Source organism: Spea bombifrons, chromosome 1 (genome assembly GCF_027358695.1).
Source record: "Spea bombifrons isolate aSpeBom1 chromosome 1, aSpeBom1.2.pri, whole genome shotgun sequence".
Lineage (NCBI taxonomy): Eukaryota > Metazoa > Chordata > Amphibia > Anura > Pelobatidae > Spea > Spea bombifrons.
Window position 1 is genome coordinate 151503463 of NC_071087.1, and position 22500 is coordinate 151525962.

The following is a 22500-nucleotide window of genomic DNA, read 5'->3' on the forward strand; positions in this document are numbered from 1 at the left end:
CCATTATTCTTGCGTTACAGATACAGCCTCCCTATGTCTTCTTACTTATGACTAATAACATCTTTAACCAACAGAGAACTGGGCAAACAATGCCAATATACTGTATATATATATATGTATACACTATATGACCAAAAGCATGCGGACATCTGACCATCACACCTATATGTACGTCCAGTGGCGGTGTGCTTTACACCACTCCAGCCGACGCTTGGCATTGCGCCTAGTGATCTTCTGCTTGTGTGTAGCTGCTCGGCCATGGAAACCCATTTTAATGAAGCTCCTGACGTACAGTGCGTCTGCTTCCAGGGGCGGTTTGAAACTCTGTAATGGGTGATGTAACTAAGGACAGATTATTTTTACATGGTACACGTTTCAGCACTCAGTAACCCTGCTCTGTGCATAGTCTACCACTTCATGGCTGAGCTGTTACTCCTAGATGTTTCCAGTTCACAATAATACAACTTGAATGGGGCAGATCTAGCAGGGCAAAAATTCCATGAACAGACTTGTAGGGAAGGTGGCATCCTATGACAGCGCCATGTTTAAAGTCACTGAGCTCTTCAGTGTGACCCATTCTACTGCCAATGTTTGTCTATGGAGATGGCTGCTTAATTGTATACGCCTGTTAGCACCTGCTAGCAATGGATATAACTGAAACATCTAAACTCAATAATTAGGAGGGCTGTCCACATACTCTTGGTCATGCAGTGTATTTAAAGGTCTCAGAAATCATGTCTTGTCTGTCCTGGGTCATTAAGCCTTTCCGGATATATTATATAACTCTAACCAGTTTCACAATATGTCTGATACTAATGGTGGGGCCAAGGGGTGTTATGTGATACTTGTTTGGTGGCAGAACTTACAAATTTCATCCACTGATAAACAGCGCGTGTCAAAGATCACACCGTCGCCCACAAGCTGAAGGCAATAAGCCCTCCGAACATCAGTGTAAGTTTGATTGAAGTAACAGCTATTTTCCCCAGCAGAAACAGTATCTGGACAGTCCACCCAGTTTGCGTGCTCCCTGGAAGAAGGAACAGTACTGTGACATTCCCATATTCCTCATTTCCTCTAAAAACTACACATATTAGGTTAAAATGTTTTAAACATGTTGACCAGGAAACAAAAAGTATTTACAGGTCAGTCACATCGGCACCGATTTCCCTTACCAAATCGCCATCAGTACCAAATGTTTAGATTATTTCTTCTTTTTGGTTTCAGCGTAGTACTTGATGACATGTATCCTAGGCCTCATCAGCGATGTTAAAGCCAAATACCAGGGGCTCACTAAGGCGGGTGTGAGGGGTGCACTGCACCCAAGTGCCCCTAAAACAAAGACACTGCACACTTGTAGTGTCGAGTGCCACTTAAGTACTAGCTGCAACCATGGGCGGATCCAGAGGGGATGCAATTGCCCACCTGACAAAGATGGCGGCATTTCAAGGAGGCAGGGTCATGTAATGTTGTGTGATCGCGCAGTAGTAGCACAGCCTGGAGCTTCACGGGGTAAGTGAGTAGCATGTGTGTGTGTGTGTGTGTAAGTGTGTGTCTGGGTGTGACAGTGTGTGTTAGTATAAGTTTCTGTGTGGATATCTAAGTGTCTGTGTATGTTTAGTGCATGTGTCTGGGTATGGTAGTGTGTGCATGTGTGTTAGTGTGAGTGTCTGGCTATGTTAGTATTAGTGTCTAGATGTGTGTTAGTGGTGGGTGTCTGAGTGTGTCTGTTATTGCTGGGTGTCTGTGTGCATTTGCGTTAGTCTGGGTGGGTATGATAGTGTATGTGCCTGGAAGTGTTAGTGTGAGGGTATGTGTATTAGTGTGACTGTCTACATTAGTATGAGTGTCTGGATGGGTGAGTGTGTGTTAATGTTGGGTGTCTGGATATGGTAGTGTGAGTGTCAGGGTATATTAGTGTGAGTGTCTGTGTGCATGTGCATTAGTTTTGCAATACTGCTATGTTAAAATAAATTGATTATTTTGCCTTTAAGACACAAATCCTTAGTATGCTCTTTGATCTCAATTGAATGTTTTGTGGTTTAAAGATACGCCTAGCTACATTTTTGAGACTGTGTGTACGGTTACTTCCTAGGTGTGAGTATGTATTTGTGTGTGCATATGTATATATAGTGTGTCCTGTTGATGGGATGTGGCATTAACAGCAGGGGACAAGTATAGTAGGGTCTTCACATGAGGGCGGGATCACTGTTATAGCCATAGTAATATTGGAGTCAAGAAAATCCCCAGACGCCCGTGACTCGAGGCTCGTTCCTGGCCAGCCCCAGGCTGTGCACCAGTCAAGTTACATGTTTTAAAAGGTTTATCTCTAGAAATCATCTAACTGAACGTACCATCTCCGGTACTGTAGCTTCAGCAAGCCTGGGGATGACATATGGTAGAAATTTCCATAGGTCCAATAACAAGTGAATGTTTCCAGTTGAGGAGACCAACATTCAGTGATGCTGGGTGGAACTGATGTGTCTGAAAAAAAAGACCAAAATAAATGGTTACATAAAATTAAATAAATAATACCATTTCTTACAATAGTTTAAACAAATACATTGTAAATGAATAGCTACGGCGCCCCAGACCTTGAATGATATCAAAATAATTACACAAAATAAAGCAAAATTAAATAGGAAAATGAATAAAATACAATTTCATTGGTATTGTGCTTTAAATTTAAAAACGTCTTATTTCCATACAATACCTAATTATTACCTTTCTCCCTGTTTATTCATACTGTAATTATCAGTTTCCTTTATTTGTTTCATCTAGAAACAAATACGTTTTTTTACTTTTTAGGCACTGTGGCAACCTTGGCTTTTGCGCCTATGGGACTCTCGGGTGGTAATACCATTTAATACCTGGCTACTGTCCATTTGTATTTTTTAGTTAATATTAAAACCCATATAAAAACTGTAAAAGAATGGGAACATTCTGTATTACTCACCTGGCATTGTAACTGCTGGTATGTGTAAAATATCACTAAATTCTGCAAGATCAAGGCTTCCGCTGTGTACGCTTTGAACTCTGACCAAGTATTCTTTTCCTATTTTCAAAGAATATATCTGTATATATGTCGCATTTGTTAGACCCGCCTAGAAAAAAATAAAATAAACACATAATGATAAAAAATCAGGTAATGTCTACTTTAGATTGTTTTTATTGATTACTTGCTATAGTAAAAGGGGGTTAACAAGCCAATAAAACTACAGTTCATTATACGCATTAAATGTTAACCACTTCCAATGCTCCTTCTCTGGCATGCTTATATCCTGATATCCAATGGCTTTAATATGGCTGTTGTCATAATCATTTGGTTGCCCCATGAAGTCAATATAGTTGAAGATTTCATGTTGGCAAATGCAAAGTTATGAATTTGGGGAAAAAAAATCGAAAAATAAATGTGTAAATGATGCCTTAAAGGGGGGTGTTAGGAAAATTATAAAATTTAAAAAAATTGGAAATAATTATAGACAATACATTTAGCAGCAGTGTTCAATGTCAGTTAGCTGCTGGAAGGTCCAGTTATATATTGTTTTGTATAAAAAGAGATACCGACTAGTGGGAGGAAAATATAATGATGCCCCTGTATAAGTCAATGGTAAGAACCCACCTCAAATAAGCAGTGCAGGTTTGGGCACATGTACTTGAGAAAAGAACATTATGGAGCTTGAAAAACTACAGAGCTGGCTACAAAATCCATAAAAGCAATGGGACATCTTAATTATGTAGAAAGGCTAGAGAAGTTACATTTGTTTACATTAGAAAAAGGCGTCATAGAGGGGATACGATGTCATTATACAAATACATATGTACTGTAGACACCACCAGCCACATGACCTGTTTATTAATAGGACTGCGCAAAGAACAAGACATCATTCATTAAAAAGGAAAGGAATATTCAATTAAAGCAGAAAAAAGAGTTATTTGCAGTAACGTGGAATTTACCAGGTGAAGCCCAGCGACGCATCCACATTTTTTTTTTACAATCTTTATAATCTCCATTCATTATCCTAGAATTGTGTTCACGGACTGAAACAGTTTAGTAATATTCGCCTAGATTATTTAAGACTCTTAATCTAATAACATTAAAATAGTTAGATAGACTGATTTTTGAAGAAAAATCAGTACAGTAGAATAAGGACCAAGGAAAGCAGACTTACCACTCTCCATTCAGTACTATTGACCTCCTTGTATTGGACCTCATATTGTTGTGCGGTTGACCCGTCCTCAACTTGCGCTGATGGTGGAGACTCCCATGTTATCCTTATGTCCATATAAAGATGGGATGAATTGATAGTAAGAACTGTCCAACTCAGAGCAACGGGAGGGTCTGGTCTCACTGTTTGGATTTGAAAACAATCAATGAATGGTACAAATTATACCAAATCACGTCATTCTCCAAATTATTTTTGGCAAAATATAGTATGATCATGCAGAGCCCAATGAGCAAATCATGGACCTTCTTGCTAAGGGCCTTGTCATATTCACCAGGGAGTTTGCTGGGTGGCTCCAGATTAGATCAGGAAATATTATGTGGGCAATGATGGCTACCTATCTGGTGTAGAATAAGTATTTAGATGGAACTTAACAAGCTCTATCCATATTTAGAGGACAACACAGCTTGATGCTTGGGATACTTGGTTGGATAAAGACTAAGAAACATTGATGTTGAACACATATCATCTAATGGCGTGTGTAGAGTTACACAATGCACTATAATGTGATTTTATATCTATTACAATAAACTGGAGAAACGTACCTATGTTATCCAGTGATATGCAGTGCGAGTCAAAGATCACATCTTCACTCACAAGCTGAAGGCAATAATACTTAGAAACATCCGTGAAGGTTTGACTGAAATAACAGCTGTTTTCCCCAGCAGAAACAGTGTCTGGGCAGTCCATCCAGTTTGCATCCCCCCTGGAAGAAGGAACAACCGTTAAATGGTAAAATATCCCCATTTTCTCTAAATACTACACGTCACAATCAAATGCCTTTTAATCAGGATCAGTTTTCCATAAACAAATGGCAGATGTCTACAGATGAAGTAGGCATCGCTTAATGTTCCCATAACAAAAGTATCATCGGGACCAAATGTTTGTATTATTAATTTCTTCTGGTTCCAGTTTTGTACACATGTATCTTATCCAACATCAATCAAAGCTGGATAACCGAGCTTCCTATTTTTGAAGTAAGGCTAGAGTCATATGGGTTTGGGCTCCTCTCAGTCCTGCCTATACCCTGCCCGTTTTGTTTTTTACCATATCTTACCGATATTTGTGAATGCACTTGCTGCCATTTAAAATTCCCTACTGTCAGGAGACTTTTAGCCTACAAACATTTTATACATTAATAGTAACTCTTGTAGGAATGATTCACAACATAACGGGGAGTATGACTACTAGCTGTGGTTACTTTTCATGACAGGTTGTCTTCTCCTAATCCTGGTTCCTTCAGCAGTCATCTAAGAAGCTGAGCAAAAAAATAAAATAATTTAAAATAATTTAACTGAACATACCGTCTCCTGTACTGAAGTTTCAACAAGCCTTGCGATGACATATTGTGTAACTTTCCATCAGTCCAATAACACGTGAACGTTTCCTTTTGCGAGGGCCGACATTCAGTGATGCTGGGCTTCACTGATGTGCCTAATAAAAAATACGGAGAAAGAAGCGTAAATAAATAATAGCTTTGCTTACAATAGTTTTGTGGACAATCACTATTGTAAAAAGAAATACCATAAGTATTTCACCATTATCAAAGCTTCATTCAGACCACACTGAGCATCAGTTTATAAGAAAAGCGGTCAATCAAGTGGAAATTTGTGCATCTAAAGAAACTTAAGTATAAATAACACATTCAAAACCAGCCTGAAAAACATCATTTTTTAAACACATTTTATGCTATGTATTGTCTATTCACAAATAAGTTGAGAGGTCAGTTGAGTTAAGGGTAAATATTTAGTAAGATATGATTACTAGTAATCTCTGATGATTTTATGGTTTTTTTTTTAATTTGTTTTTGCAGACGAAGGCATGTGAACTGAATCACAACTCGCATGTCTTCTCCTGAAGTGTGCAAAATTACAAAAAGAAAAAAAATATCTCCCATCCTCCACTCTACATTAAAATAAATAAATGCTCTAAAAACGTAAATGTGGGTCTATACAGGAAGCACAGACCCCACCCTGTGCCCAGTGTGGGGGATGGTTAAAAAATTAAAAATTTAAATAAACATTGGGGGGCATAGATGCTTTCTCTTGCCCTGTTGTCCATCACTCTCTACTATCACTTGCTTAATAAGAAGGTATGGAATGGAGTCTATGTCCCGTGAGACCCGCATCCCAATGCAGTCCTCTACCTTGTACCGATGAATGCTCTCCTTTGCCAAAAATTACTCCAAGTCTTTCCTAAAAGTATGTACTCCTCTAGCTACAAAGTTTCAATAACCGTTGATTCCCGTACCAAAGAAGTCAAATAACCCCTGCTGGGCCATCTGAGATATGAGTGCATCTTCTTTATATGAGGAACTGAAGAAGAGGAGGACAAGATATGGTTGACTCTAAAAATGCCTGACCAGTGGACCATCTGCTGCTTGCCTCCAAAGAGCAGTGATTAAATCAACCAAAGAAAACGGGTACATTCTTTACTCCTAGCAAAAAATCAATTATTAACACTTTTGGAGTTCTCTTTAGGAATTCTTGTTTTGCGAACAAAGTGTTCCAGAGTCTAACGAATGAACACAGCAGCTGAAGTCAAATACATTTCAGCATAAAGCCAGCAGGTCCCCTTTACTGTAAATAAAGGTCGCACATATTAATCTGCAAGACACTAATGCCGCTAAAACGCCCTCGCTGCGTGCCACATTTCAGGGTAAAACCTTCTATAATTACTAATCTAATATGTACTGCACTGTGTTTATGTATTTACTCAGATTTTCTGCAAAGTGTAAATTATGTTAACATTTCTTAGAAAATAAGAATTTAGCAGCATGTGTTTAATTTGGGTTATTTGTGGATCTTCTGTACAAACAAAATCTGTATGGAAATTAAAATGGATCCACTAACCAATACTTTATAAAAAAAAATGTTGCCGTAATAATGTACGTTAAAAAATAGTGTTCCTTATTTGAAATAATTTTGAAATATAATATTTCTGACATATTGCTTGATCATTGTATATATTTTTTTAATTATGTTTTTGCTTATCAAATATCCCAAACATATTTTTTTACATAACCAATGGTTATATATTTTCCGTCATAAATAAAAGTGGTCATTTATAGTCTTCTGTGGTTTCTCAGGGGAACGTGGATGCATCCAAGCTATATCTCCGGATTTTCTACGCACACACGCCAGCATAGATCATGGTAATTAAAGTGACACGAGTCAAGAGTTACATTTTCTTAATCAAAAACAAACATTTGCTGCACTTTAACCTGAAGAAGTCTTCATTAGCCCTTGACCTTGGCTTACTTAAACCTCCTACGTGGAAGTCAAATCCAGAATATATTATCCTAAATACATTAGCATGTTCTCATCATGCATTTCTATCATCTGATACTCTCTGCATCATACAGCCAATCTAATAAACCAACTATAATATATATAGATATGTATATATATATCTATATATATATCTGTAAAGGGATGTTGACACTCAAAATCAAACTGCATTATTGGCAATATATATAAACTATAGATATATAACTATAGCTATAGCTATAAAACTGTATTATATATAAATATATATATATATTTACAATAAATATATATTATATATATATATATAATACAGTTGTATATATATATATATATATATAAAACACTATTTGCCCCTTCCCGATTTCATCTATTTTTGCATATTAGTCACACTTACATGTTTGAGCTCGTCAAACTAATTTAAATATTAGATAAAGACAATGTGGGTGAACAAAAAAATGCAGCCTTTAAATGATGATTTCATGTATAGGAGGAAAAAGCTATTCAAACCCTACCTGGCCCTACGTGAAAAAGTAATTGCAAGGACATAGTCTTCCCATCAGCTGAAAGAAGACACTATCAGTGTTTATTATTCCTTGCAGAAGTGGCAATGCACTAACATGACATCGGATAATAGTTACGGCATTCATGATGTTAGAAGTACAGGCTTATTAAGATGTGTAAAACTCCACAATAACCGAGAAGTAACAGATCCAATCAGCACATTAAACACGTTTTATAAATCTTTGGCTTTTCAACTGGTGGTTTCTGTAACATTACTTTTACAGAAATATTTGCCTTAGATGCAAAAGTGGTTATGGCAACCCAAGAAAAAGGTGGCACGTTAATGCCCATCTATGAGATGAGATCATTTTTAAGTGCTTCACAGCACCAGGATTCTCGTTGTAGAAGAGATGCCGGACAAGAGTCAAAAATTCATCTCAAAACCTTGGAATTATCTCTTTGTTTATATTTTCTGCGTTATCATGTGCCATATTTAGTTTGTCTTTTTAGTGAAGGTCTATTTGGAGTACCAAGATGTTTATCACCAGTGCCAGGTCCTAGCCTTGTGTGTCTGTTGTTTTTTGTTTTTTTTTAAATGTTGGTGGGGGCTTTTTGGGAGGTATGCTATCCTTTTTTGGGTGCTCCTTCCCTAGATGACTCCAGTGGTGCTTCTGCTCAGAGAAGATCAAGAAGATCCAGCTCTCCTGCAGGCTTTCTGGCTCAGGAGAGATGGAAGGGGTAGCGTATGCCTTTAGTGCCGCCCCCAAAGATGAAGATGTTTTCATTTCACATCGAAGCACTAAACCTGGCTCAGGGCTTAAAAATGGGAAAGTAAATCTGGCAATATTCAGTTACAGTAAAACTTAAGTTTAGGGGTATGGTCTTGCAATCCGCACACAATACCAAGGTTTTAGGGGTGAAAGCTTTTCCTACCTCCTATCAAAGGGAAACTGAACGTGATAAGACCACCATAAATGACATGGAAAAAACATAAGAAAACAGGGAAAAGTATAAGAAACACTGAAACATGACAAGCCAGTGGGTAACAACCATCCATATTTCACAAAATGATAAAATCTACCAAAGAAGACCAAGCCATACAACTTTTCAGTAAAAAAATTCTCAAACTCAGACCTCAATCTCTGCTGATTAGTGTAAGGGTTCAGAATATCTTCAGAGGAGCATCTGGGGGCATGAGTAGTGGTGTATCTAAGTGGGGCACTGCCTTGACCTAAGGTTAATGCCTCCATTCCCTGTCCTTTTCATCTGGTTATTATCTCCCACAGGGTCTCCTCTTCCTTGAGTGTCCTCTGTTCTGAGTGCGGGGACCTGATGCTGGTGCTTTATGTCAGAAGCTTGGATGGTACAAGGAAAGATAAACTGAGAAGGATCTGTGATGCAGTCAATTAGCCCATAGAACAATGCTCCACAACGATGCCAGAACCCCAACAGTGTGATGTGCCACCAATAATACAGCCATTACTGCCACCACAATGGACACACAGGGCTACACTGAAGGAGAAACACAGAACGTGCTGGTCCTGTGTAGGGACCCCCTTATCTATAAGGCAGCTTGATTTACCTAAGAGGAACTTCAACTTACACTCTATAACAAAACCACAAATCTAACAATCGACATGCTTCCAATTTCACGGCTCATACTGTTTTACAAGGGACAGAAATGCTGAAGGGGAATAAGGAAATAGATTTTCTTATTAGTTCCTCACAGAGCCGAGCGTATATTCTCTGCCAAAGAACAACAGCGCAGTGAAAACTCTATATTCCGACTGTGAATCCCATACACAGCAAAGCTGGAAGGAAGCCTGCCAAGAGCGCTCTTAGTTGGACACATTCCTAAGGCAAAGAATGCTGGGCCTTTGCTTAAGGGGGAGTTCACTGTTTATAGACCGGGTAAACAATGAGTTATTGACCTTCATACACAAAATATTTTTTTTTTCTAAATGCGTTGGAGGGGGGGGGACAAAAATAGCACTATTAACATTTTGCGCTATCAGACAAATACTAAAATTAGACAGGATTTCAGCCACACGTTAATTTGGAATTTCACTCTTTGCACACCAATAACTCCTGGCCTGGTTTAGGAACCGCTCATTGTCCTTAAGGGGTTAAAAAAAAAAAAAAAAAAACTCTCTCGGTGGAAATTCTTCACCAGAAGCCAGATGGTTACAAACACCCCAAATCTCAAAATTCCTCTTCATTAAAAAGTAATGTACAATTTTAATTCTTGGAGGATCTAGGCCCCTGTCAATTGGAATTTATGAGTTATTATTCAATGAATAATAATAGGTCCTGTTCCATTCACAACAATACCATGTTACGTGGAATTACGTGCACTTTGGAAAAACAATGCTAAAATCGTAATAAACATAGCACAGAGCTCGCTGTTTTCAAATCCCAGCCACTGTGCGACTAATAAGATAACAGAAAACCTTCTAATTCTCTTAGAAGAGGTCATTGCCACAGCAGAAGCTCATTGCAACCAATGTGGTCATTAAATGTTAAACTGATATAATTAAGTTTTAAACAATAACATAATTACGCTCTGAAATATATATAAAATATTTGGATCTGAAGCGGGGGCTGTTTGGTATTTATATATATGTTGTTTACCCGCCGGGGGATTTTTGAATGTGAGTTGTATTGCTCTGGGTTATAAATATTTATGTTTTTATGCTATGTGGCTTTTTCGTTTGTTTTCTATTAAAGAAAAAGCTGCGAACAATGGATCGGAAGATCGATTTGGAATGAGTAGAAATAGTCACAGTTGCTGAGGTATGTCGCAATTTTTATATGTTTCTCTTAAGCTTATTTGTGAGTTTTTAGGATATTTTTATATAATTATATTATCATTCTGTTGCTTATTACAAGAGTTATCTATGGGATTAGAGTGCTAATCACAAAAAAAATGCATTTATCATAAATTCCAGTATCAACATCTGTCATAACCCATCATGTTAACCTTTTAAGGTGCGTCCCATGATAAATCAAGCTCAGCCTCTCCACCCCCAAGAAGAACAGCTTCCCCGGCCCGGTATGTGGGAAAGTATGCACGGGTGGACCCTGTATATTCCTTACCCTTAAAGTGTTAGTGATATAAATTTCAAAAGCTTTCCATGCGCTTAATAATACACGATTATCGGCTCTCACTCAAGCTGAACGTATTCAGTAAGCAGTGCACTGTATCTGCGCATGCACGTTCACAACTTCCCACTGTATTTCTCCATTGTATCTGTATTTAACACGTCAATATTTTTAAAAACAAAACTGAATTACCGGTAATTAAAAACATTTTGACGGACGCTGAAATATTATATGCGCTTATATTTGTGCATTTAGATTTGGCCCGCGTAACATTGCAGCATATGTTTAAACACGGGATAGGTAACAGGAGAAGTGAAGCAAACTGATGAATGTCTTTTTACATACAAGCTTTGCAAATAATATATACATTTATTTTTGCCAAAAACAAGGGACTCAAAGTTTAAAAAAAAGAAAGAAAAATAATTTCCATGATACGTTTTTCTGTAGGTGGAACACATAGAGAATGCCTTTTAGACGGTAATTTAAATCCGTTATTACAGGCGTTTACAGCTATTACTAAGGAAAGTGTAACAAAACATGCATTGTCTTTCAGACTTGTACAAAAAGACACTTCCTCACAAAAGCCAGTACATAATGAACTTGTCAGTTGTGTTAAATGCTCATTGTAATGCACATGTTCCCCAGACACATGCAAACGTCTAATTGTCCATCAGTAAATAATAAAGATATATTTTTGTACCGGTAACAATAAGACAACTGCAAATGGGTCAGGTATCTGGGGATAGCGAGGGAGTAGAAATCGGCGCAGAACAAAACAAGAGCAGCACAGTATCACATTGCTTAGGAAGAACAAGCATGAAACCCTCTGCTCGGCAGGGGCTCGATTCAGCTTTAGAACTAGAGGGAGAAAACCGAAAGCAATGGCTGGTCAACTGCTGGATTCTACCAGAGAGTCCGAGCCGGACAATCGCCATTGCCCCCGCCAGACTGAGTTATAGAGGAGGCACCGAGACATAAAAGGTGCCCCAGGCTTACCACAGGGGCCAACAACATTGCTTTAAAGCTGGTAGCTGCAAAGACCACCTTCTCTCAGTTACAGTTCGGTTGGGGGACCTATGGAAGGACTTTTAAGCCCTACATAAAAGCTTTTAATTATGGCCTCCAGTCTCATTAATCGTATGCTTATTTATTTAGTATTGAAACCTGCAACACAAATTGACTGTAAGAAATTCAAGGTATGTGGCACATCCCTCATTCTTACTCCAATACAAGCTAATAACAAGATTGATGGTGGGAAGCTTTTAGCAATGAACAGATGTTCTCTTTGCTTTAACAGCAAGGATTTCAAAACCTGGTGAAAAAAATATTTGCCTCCCCTAGAGATGTCTTCCGCAACGGGGGAGGGGCAGGGCTCAGCAGGTAGGGCTAGTTCTGCTAGGGACCAGGGCTACCAGAATGGGTAGAGATAGTCACCATTCATCTACTACTGGAGATCAAGGACTTCCTCTGATGTCCTGTGATCACCAATGACACCTGGAGCCTTTGGGGCAAATCAGGGGGTCCTCAGGTGTGACCACCGGACATGGTACCAAATAATGGGGCGGCAGGAGGCAAGAACAGCACTATACTGGTTCCTTTGTGACTGGTTGCCAGTGGCTCCATGCAATAGGAAGTTCTTCTCATTCTGCTTGTGTAGGTGGAAAATATTATACCCCTCTAATTCTATGTCTTTCTATGTCTACGTGTTCCCACAAGTGTACAGCGGTATATAACAGTGAATGTATCTCGCCGTGAGTTTGATTTTCTAAATTAGGCACTGTGATATTGTTGATCAAAGGTGTTCTTGGCTGGCTTATTGCTGGCAAACCTAAATCTTTCAAAAGTGCATGTGTTCAGACTATTTTTGGCAGGAACATCCTTTGGCCCTGGTTTATAACTCTATAGCCAAGACCGAATTTACATTTAGCAAAATTCTATTTTAAACAACAGGTGATTAACACTTTTTTATTAATAAATCACTGGGTTGTAAAAGACAAGACATTGCTACTAATTATATATATATATATCTATATATTTATAATATATATCTATCTATCTATATATCTATCTATATATATATATATATATATATATATATCTATATAGATATATATATGTGTGTGTGTTCCCAGCACAGACTATTCTATTCTAAAAAAAAGAATGAGTTCTAGAAATTAACTCTTTGCACATTTACCATAATACAAACACCAATTTAGGCAGTGTTCCCTGAAAATGGTCATTTTCATTCTTGCTTTTAAGTTGTCTTTAGCATATTCAACAGAATAATTCCCCAGGCTCATTAATGCTCAGAAATGAAACCATTTACTAAATTTTGTTTAAACAAACATTTATGAGGCTCTTCCCTGTATACAGTACTTACGTCTCTTGGGGCATCATGGTTAAGTGGGTTTACAATATGTATGGCAGCTTTAGGTTTATAGGGGCCATTAAAGGGCCTCATCTCTAAAACATGTGGAAGACGTGATTATACATATACATTTCATTGTTTGTTTAAACAAAGCGCATTACCCATCATGTGACATTATGATAAATCGTTGTCACAATTACGTGTCTCTTCTCCATGGGTGAAGATGGAAGCCCCATGGATCGCTGCTTAATCCTTACATCGTAGCAATACCTACGACAGATGCGTTTCACTTCTAGGTTTTCACAGGAAGGCGGCTAACAAACAAAGCTTTTCAGTTTGCTTCTTGTACTTTATAGTGAGATGGAAAACTGTCCAGATAATAAACATTTTCGTTTTAAATGCATAAATGCAGCATTTTTATTCTAAAAGAAAAGCTGCTGTTCTGGTACGGAACATTACCCACAGAACATCTGCAATATTCACGCACTCGGTCACATGAAACTATTTTATCTGTGATTTATTAGGTGATGTAGATGCCGGATTCCGGATTCTAATCAGGTTTATAATTCATACAATGCATTCAGGGAGATGGCACTCACAAGAAAGAATACAAGAAGCTTCATTTAAATTCACAGATCTAGCTGTATCAGCATCTATTATATTTGTTCATTGAATTTCCTCTTATATATAACAGAGACCTGTTCAAATCACACAAGTAGATCAAACTAGCAACTAGGACCACCGGTATTTATTGTACACGACGCGTGCCTGTATTGTATTCTGGGTTTAGGGAGACGGGTCCAGAGGGATGGCGGCCCCTTCTCTGTAAAACCTTGGCCTAATCAACATGTCTGGGAAGTCTACGGGTTTGCCCTGGGTCACCATGGAGAAAGTCTGGGTCATGGGCCATACTCCCCGTCCACTTCCCCTCCAACCATGGTGTTCTCCTGAAGGTGGGGCTAGCCTCTCACGCAACATCAGCGGGACCTCATGTGGAAGCCATCCTTGCTAATGGTGCAGTTGGCTGCCAGATAGACTATCTTGCCGTTGGCCTTAATGACATTGTCACGTAGAAACACTCACACCATGGGGAGGAATGGTGAATTTCGAACATGGTGAAGCGTTAACGTTATTTTGCCTTTATAAATGATGTGTTTACAACAATACAAACTACGTGTCTTACCAATACTGTGATGATCTTTTCTTCCCGACTTTATGTTATTCTTAATTCTATCCAAAAAAATTGATTTTTCTAACACTTTTTTAAAATATATTTTGAGCTCCTTTGGTATTAAAAGATATTTGTTTTTTTTTATCCACCTACACCATCTGCAAGATAATGCAAGCTGTTTCTTAATACAAATGCTTGAAACGGGCACACAATAACATCGCTGTCCTTTCATCTTCTCTGATGCAGGTTGGACGTTTTTAGCAGCACTTTACAAAATATCTTATTCCAAAGGAAATGCGGCTCTGAAGTCATTATCTATGATACAGACTTGGCAAGTATTTATTAAACAACTCATACTTCATCACCGCATCACGTCAAGAGGGTGGCATAGAAGCAGAATGAGATACATCATTAGGCCTTATAACCGCTCTACCTGGCCCGACGGTGTCCGCATCCCTTCGCCTATATAGGAGCTGGTGGGCATAGCTACAACTCCCAGCATGCTCAGCCGGTTGACAATATAAGCTTAAATCTTTGGATATTGTGTTTTCGGCTTTCCGGTATGACATAGCTTTCTATTGTCATCTCATGTGGATACAATCCTTTGATATACATGTTATTGAACACCTGCTTTTTACGCTAGCTTAATCCTGTCAGTGCTGGAAAGAAGTGCAAAACATTTCAATGACCATCCCTCTGGTACTGAAAAGATCAATCGCTTTTGATAGCTGGGGATGGCTAAGGATTCCCCTCCACCTTCAACTGGAATTCAAAAGCCAATCCATTTAAGTCATTCGATACTTTGTAGTGTAATGAAAGGGTTAATCGAGATAAGCCAACCTTGCCTATGAGGTTCATTATCACTTTGATCCCAAAAACTTTAAAGCAAGTCACTCCTATTTCTAATTCTCTTCATAATCACCCATCGTTGCCATTGATATTCTAATCCTGCCCTGAAGAAGTATCACCCGGCACAACATCTCGTTAAAGAAAAAGGAACTTGTCAAACGGAGTTGTTTTTTATTTTAATGTGTATGGAACTATATATCTTTATTGTATTATCTGACTCTGTCCATGAAGCGCAACACTGAAGATTCCCAAAGATGTTCTGGGGCCATGAAGGAAATAAGTATTTGCTATTAGGCTTTGTTCTGCCCATCTGGCACACGGGGCAAACGCCTGATGGGCAGCTGGCCGACAGCGCCACACACTCACCAGATTTACAAGCGGCACATGGGGTGCTGCAGTGTGCGGCCACCAGCTTGAATATGCCGGCCAGAAGCAACACGAGCGTTAAAATGTAGCGTGTGGCCACGCATATTCAGCCATTGGCCTCACTTATGTCACTGGCTAGGTGGTTTCAAAGTGCCAGGGCATCCTCTTCATCGGCAGTCATGGCATTCGTTCATGCATAGTTCCTGCATATAATATCCCTGTACGAGACGCGGCAAAATTGACCAAAACCGATTTAAATCTATCTAACAAGCTCTTCCACTGAAAGGATATCTCTGGCTTAATTCTTTCATTTTTTTATTTCAAGCTCTCATGTTTTCTGAAGGTCTCACTCTTGATGCTGTAAATTAAGCAATTTTCCTGTTTTTCCCCTTTTTTTCTAGTATTTGTTTGGTGTATCTGCATTCCTCATAGAAGCCATGAACCGCATCATGTTTGCTTTGGAATTTCTATGCTATTTTTCACCTGTCATTTATTTTTCAGAACGTTCTGTTTTGGGATCAAGGAAATGATGACATCTGTGACAAAGAACTTAATACCAGAGGGCATATATGGGACCAGTGATTCATAAGCCTAAAGCTTTGCTGATAATCCATACACGATGGTCACATAAAATAAAAATCGTATCAAAGAAAACATCATTGTGGCTTGGAATCAAAGTTGTGTCATCATTAGGGGGATGAGCTGGTGGGACCCACTGTCCCGGCTGACCTTAGCTTTCCCATTATAAAAGGCTAATTGTTCGAGGATGGCAGACGGATCCCAATGTACTCAATTAAAAGAACTGCACACCAAACGCTATAGAAAGAAAAATAATAAAGGTTTTTTTATTTATTTTCCGGGGCTCAATGTGGGATTTCTATTGAATCCTTAACTTCAATGCCCTTTACTCCTACAGAGAAGCACTATGCTTGTTTCCGTACCTCCCAGCGTTTCAAATGGCCAAAGAGGAATACATGTTTTAGGCCGCGTTGGGCTTTACAAATACTTCTATGTAACTTTATGAACCATTGAAATCTATTTATATAACCTATTGATATTTATGTAGTCGACTATAGATTACGTTGTATAAAAACATAGAATTTGGCAGCAGATAAGACTCATGTGGTCAGATTCAGTGCAGCTTTATACCTACACCATGCATGTTTAAATCCCTTACGGTATTACTTTGCAATACATTGATAGTCTGAGCGCCTACGTTCCCTACTTATTCTGTGATATATATATATATATATATATATATATATTTATAAGTTATACTTACCTGAAGTTTACTGGTTTGGGTGCATCGTGAAAACATATCCATAAAGTAGTCATATTTGTTACCAGCAAGGACTTTCCCCAAAATAATAATAATGTTTTACGATGTTCTTCCCAATGAAAATACATTTCTTGCCCTTAACGCCCTTAATGCTGATGATTAATTAGTTTGTCCACCCATAAAATAATTATGGTCATTTAAAACTGGAGCTGGACTTTGCATTTTTTTTACAGTGTGTTGCATGCTTTATTTATTTGGGTTGTTTTGGGTTTTTTTTGTTGTAGGTCTGAATTACAGGGTATTCTCTACATTTGAACGTCATGTGGGCACTTTCTTTTGATAAAAAAAGAACCTCAAAAGAACAAACAGAAAGCACAACTGTGGCCCAAAAAGATGATTGTATGCGAAATAAAGCGAATCCTTTCATTACAAACACCTTCATGGGCTGTATCATCACATATTGGGAAAAAAGGTTTCTGAAATGTGGAGATCAATAGACTGATCTATATTCTAAACAGTATCAGTTAAATCCCCCTCGTCAGCGGTTCTTCTAATAAAATTAGGTACGCGGGGGACTGGGGAGATAAAACAGGCTGACAATATGGTTATAATTCTAAGCACTCAAATACAGGTCATTGAATAATGACAAGATGGTAGAGGGTAGCTTTTCACCTATATGTTATGCTAGCAATTTAAATTGAAAATATATGTTTAACCTTAACTCACCATAATCCCTGCAATCACCGGACCACGTTCAGCAGACAATAAATAATCAATAAATAGTAGTAAACTATATACACATACACATATACCGTATACCAATAGCGGTGAATAGACCTCTTTGTCTTGAAGAGGTTCTCTCGGCTCTTCAGGGTTGTTCTTCATGACTTGCTGACCGATAAAGATGTAGTTACAGGAAGTAATTACTAATTTGTTATTAGAGATAAAAGGTGGAACCGCAGCGCCAATGGCAGATTTATGGATCCCTGAACTTGACTTCACATGGAGAACATCTGATGCAGATTTAAATGTCTCTAACGTTGCGCTAGGAACAGATGTTCTGTCACTCATATACTAAGCACAGGAAAAGAGTCCTACGGCAGCAACCAAAGGCGGAAAAAATCAATTGGCGATCCTAAATCTGGTCAAAGTGACAGAACAAGAGACCAGGCGCTCCTGATTTAGAGGGCAATTTGTTAGGATCACGTCTAAATGTTAGTAAACATGTAATAATATGTTAGGTCTCTCCTCCTAATGTTCCGGTTGGTCTTAGTCTGGTCTTAGTCTGTCAATTCTAATCTTGTCATACCCCTTTGAATATATGTATTGTAACCAGCGCTGCGTAAATTGTTGGCGTTATATAAATAAAAGAGAATAATAATAAAATTAGGAAACCATGACATTTAGGTGGTGTTATTTTTCCATATAATTCACGGGCAGGCTAAATTCAGACATTTCAGTCATCTTTGTAACGTTTTCTTTAATTAATCAAGCAGGTGGTCTACAATAATACAGTTTGCTTCCATTTAGTACTCGGCGACTGACTTTGGTCCTTAAGGCCATGTCAATGCGGCAATAGATCTACAAAAAAGGGTTTTCTGAACCAGACGGATATGGCAACCGTGGCACTGCAAACCACCAAGTCTAGCTGGAAGTATTATTCTTATTATTATTATTTTTATTGCGCTGCACAATGGGTAGACAGGACATAACATGTAGTATATCACATAACAATATAATCTGGCAGCCCCTTGACACAAGGGATGTGATATATTAGTGATAAACCTAAACAGAAGACATTAATGTTTTCATTAGCTATTGCTCCTATGATGAATACTTGGCTGGACTGGCCATCTGGCACACTGGGCTTACGCTTCTACACGGTCAAGGAAATATACATTTATATAAACAATGTATCACTGTGTATGGTGGGGCGATATCACATTTATATTATGCCGGCTGTCAAATTGAGGTGGGAGAAAATGTTCAATCTCGCAGCGTTTCCATGGGCCGTTCTATCACGTGCTTTGTAGCCATACTTTTACACATGGTCTTTAATGTGACATTTTTATACAGTTTAGCAGATGTGTAATAATTCATCTCAATTTCAAATATCGTTGGCTATTATAAAATCCCATAAACACTTTATCTGCCGTGTGTTATTACCTTGCTAAGTGCAACCGATAAATGTCTCCTTTATAGCTATTGATGTCCCCGTTTCTCCTTATTGCACAGAATTCCTTATGGTATGAATGCGGTTATTCTGTATGCACGCTGCCTATGTAAAAAAATTCCCCGGCGGATCATAATTGGAATATATAAACGCGCTGACAGGCGAAGGTCTCCCCCGGTGTGGTCTGCAAGGCACAGGCGCACCACATATGGTGTACAGGGAAGTGCGGTTATTAAGCAAAAGCAGATGAAGACAGCATGGGTGAGAGAAATGATACGGTGAATACAATCTGTATTATTAAAGGGAGAAAAAGATGAAAAAGGATAATTACCTGAGAAGCGGGGATTAGTTTGGGTGGGGAGAGATGCTTTAAACATTTCCGACATATAAATAGAATTTGATGGCAAGTAGGAACCACTTAGGCCATCTAGTCTGTCTCTGAAGACTCAAGCGTTAATCAGTTCTTGGTCTTGTCTTATATTCACTATAACCATAAACTCTCTCACTGTATTAAACATGTCTGCCGGAAGACTGTTCCATGTATCTACCACCCTCTCTGTAAAGTATTACTTAATGCAGGGGTGTCCATAGTTGTCTACTATGTGCTAATCTACACACATTCGTTCCTACCCCATACAATAATTATGATTATTATTATGAATATTGTAATTATTATTATCTTTTATTTATATAGCACCAACAGATTGTATGTTTCTATGAAGTTGACGGTGCAAGGGTCTGATATCATCACAACGTGGTGCAAAGAGCACCCAAGCAGGGAGTCTGAGGCACAGATCTTTAGTTACTTGGGGTGCCATTACTTCTTGTGAAGAAAATACATTTCTGAGCATTTAAGTGCAATCCTCAAAGCTTCCCTGTAGGGGAGGATGGAAGCGATATCATCTGCAGATACGGCAGTCACATCACAGGTTGACACGGAAAACAACGAAAAAACACAGTAGCCATAAGCAGTTTATAAGTGGGAAAACATAATTGGTATGGGAATCCAATAGGGCCACTTTTAATGTATGTATGTTACACAATACTATAACAGATGTAGCATATAGTTGCTTTATAAATAAACTATTGTGAGAATTGAAGTAATAAGAATGATAAATATTATATATATATATATATATATATATACACACACACCGGTATATGTTTTATTATTGGCATTACTGCAGAATGTCCAGCAGGGGCAGTAGAGAGCTTTCCGGCTTGGGGCAGACACGCAGCACTTTGCTATTTGTGAGGCAATCTCTTGAACATTTACCTCTGGGAAGCAAAGTGGCAGGTGTGGCAGATTACAGAACTGACATAAAAGACACAGTGTATGAACAGAGGATTAGAAAACCACAAAAGACTGATACATGGGCTCGACGTGATACAAGATCCTTTTCTACCGGTTCCTGTGCATGCTGCGATATATTAAGCCTGTAAAGGGTGCTCACAAAGTAGCAATAAACAGCATTTACTTCCAATATATGTATGTATATATATATATATATATATATATATATATATATATATATATATATATATATATATATATATATATATACATACATATATACCCATGTTATGCTATGGAACATATTTGTCGAGTGAGTACAAGTGAGTAATGTAAGATTTTTCAAGAGTGAGAAATCGCTCCAACAGCTTAGTAAATCTCCCTGTTTGAAACTCAGTGTGGGGTGATTTGTTCCCTACCCAAACATTTCCACTGATCTTTGAATATAGAGTGATATATGAACAGACTCCGTCCTGACTAATTTGTTTTAATATACATACATGGAAATAGCCATAGATCATGCTGTCAGTAGTTAACATGATATTCCCTGCGGTACATATTTATACGGTCAGCAGAGGTGGTCCAAATATAGCCTATAGTCTGAAAATAACATGAAGGATATCACGCCAGGAATAGCCGGCAAACATTTTCACTTGCAATGAGCCCCCCGTCTAAAACACACGTAGCACTGGCTCATTAATGCAGTGTTATCAGTGTTCTCCTGTGGTCCTCATTTTCAGTGTGATAAATGAATACGACAAGAAATCTATTCACTAACCTCCTCGTTTTTAGTTGCTATCAACTCAAGGGTAACTCAACACATTTATGACAGGACAGTAGATATAGGGCTTCAGCAGAGACCTGCCATCGTTTTTAATCTATACTGCAAATGATAGCTGTGTCCCCTTTAATATCCACTTATATCCGCTTATGTAAGCAAGTGCGAAACACGTCAAGCTTTTTTTTTTGTTATGTTGTGGTATGTTTTGCTCCACGTGAATATTAAATGCTTACAAGCATTGGATTGACTCTTCAGGACTCCGTAGTCTTGTTTCTTTTTGTTGATCTCCCCTTTAATATCCCCCTTTTGCAAGCACAAGGAGGGAGTACTTAGAAACCCCTCCATGCATTTGCCTCTTTCTCTGCCCCAGCTCTTAAGCTAGATTCTGGTGAAAATATCTCCTGCATGCCACATACGAGGAATGCTCATTGCCAGTCGGCTTGCACAAAGAGTTTGAAGGGGTCTAACAAGACCCCTGCATGCGTGAGCAGAAAGTGCTCCCACTGGTTTCAATGGGAGCTCTTTCTTGCCGGTAACCGGCTGCCCCAAGCAGACTGACGAGGGTGCCGTGTGCTGCATTTGCTCCTTAAGGTAGGGTATTTTTCCCAACATCTTTAATGCATATTACAGTTTTTACAAAGTAGTGGAGGTGTTTCTTTAATGGAACCATTTTAGTGAACATGGCAGGACTTCACGTGAAGAAAAGTCGCAAATACTACTTCATTCTAGGTTTTTACTGGAAATGATTGAAAAACTGTTATCTGTATGGAAATGAATTTAGCACTGTTTGCGGAATATATCGCTTTTTCAAGCACACTGAGTAGTTAAACAATAGAGCGGAAAGCAATATTGAGATTGTGTTTGGGGTCTAGAACTACAATGGCAAAGAACCATCAATATTAAAATCAGGGGGAAATGGTATGTATATCCTCAACATATAAAGATGTGGGGTTTTTTCATTACACATTCAATTGCCACATTAGAATAAGAGAAATCTGGGTTCAAAGACTGAGTCTATTCGTACTTTGATACTCATCTAGTGAATCATTTCAGAAGAATGACAGGAGGATATTGTGTTAGGAAGTTAAGTGTGTGACGTGTGAAGCGTGCATCTTCAGATACAT

General features: G+C 38.4%; 1 protein-coding gene across 1 annotated transcript in view; it reads right to left on the reverse strand.

Annotated features, from left to right (window-relative positions):
• GHR (growth hormone receptor) overlaps nucleotides 1–22500 on the reverse strand; it is a 142450-nt gene that overhangs the window by 14302 nt on the left and 105648 nt on the right. The window contains exons 5-10 of the mRNA XM_053448088.1: nucleotides 5528–5657; nucleotides 4769–4929; nucleotides 4170–4348; nucleotides 2954–3101; nucleotides 2352–2481; nucleotides 867–1027 (exon numbers count right to left, since the gene is read on the reverse strand). Of these exons, the coding sequence (XP_053304063.1) occupies nucleotides 867–1027; nucleotides 2352–2481; nucleotides 2954–3101; nucleotides 4170–4348; nucleotides 4769–4929; nucleotides 5528–5657 (909 nt within the window). The remainder of the gene's footprint in view (nucleotides 1–866; nucleotides 1028–2351; nucleotides 2482–2953; nucleotides 3102–4169; nucleotides 4349–4768; nucleotides 4930–5527; nucleotides 5658–22500) is intronic.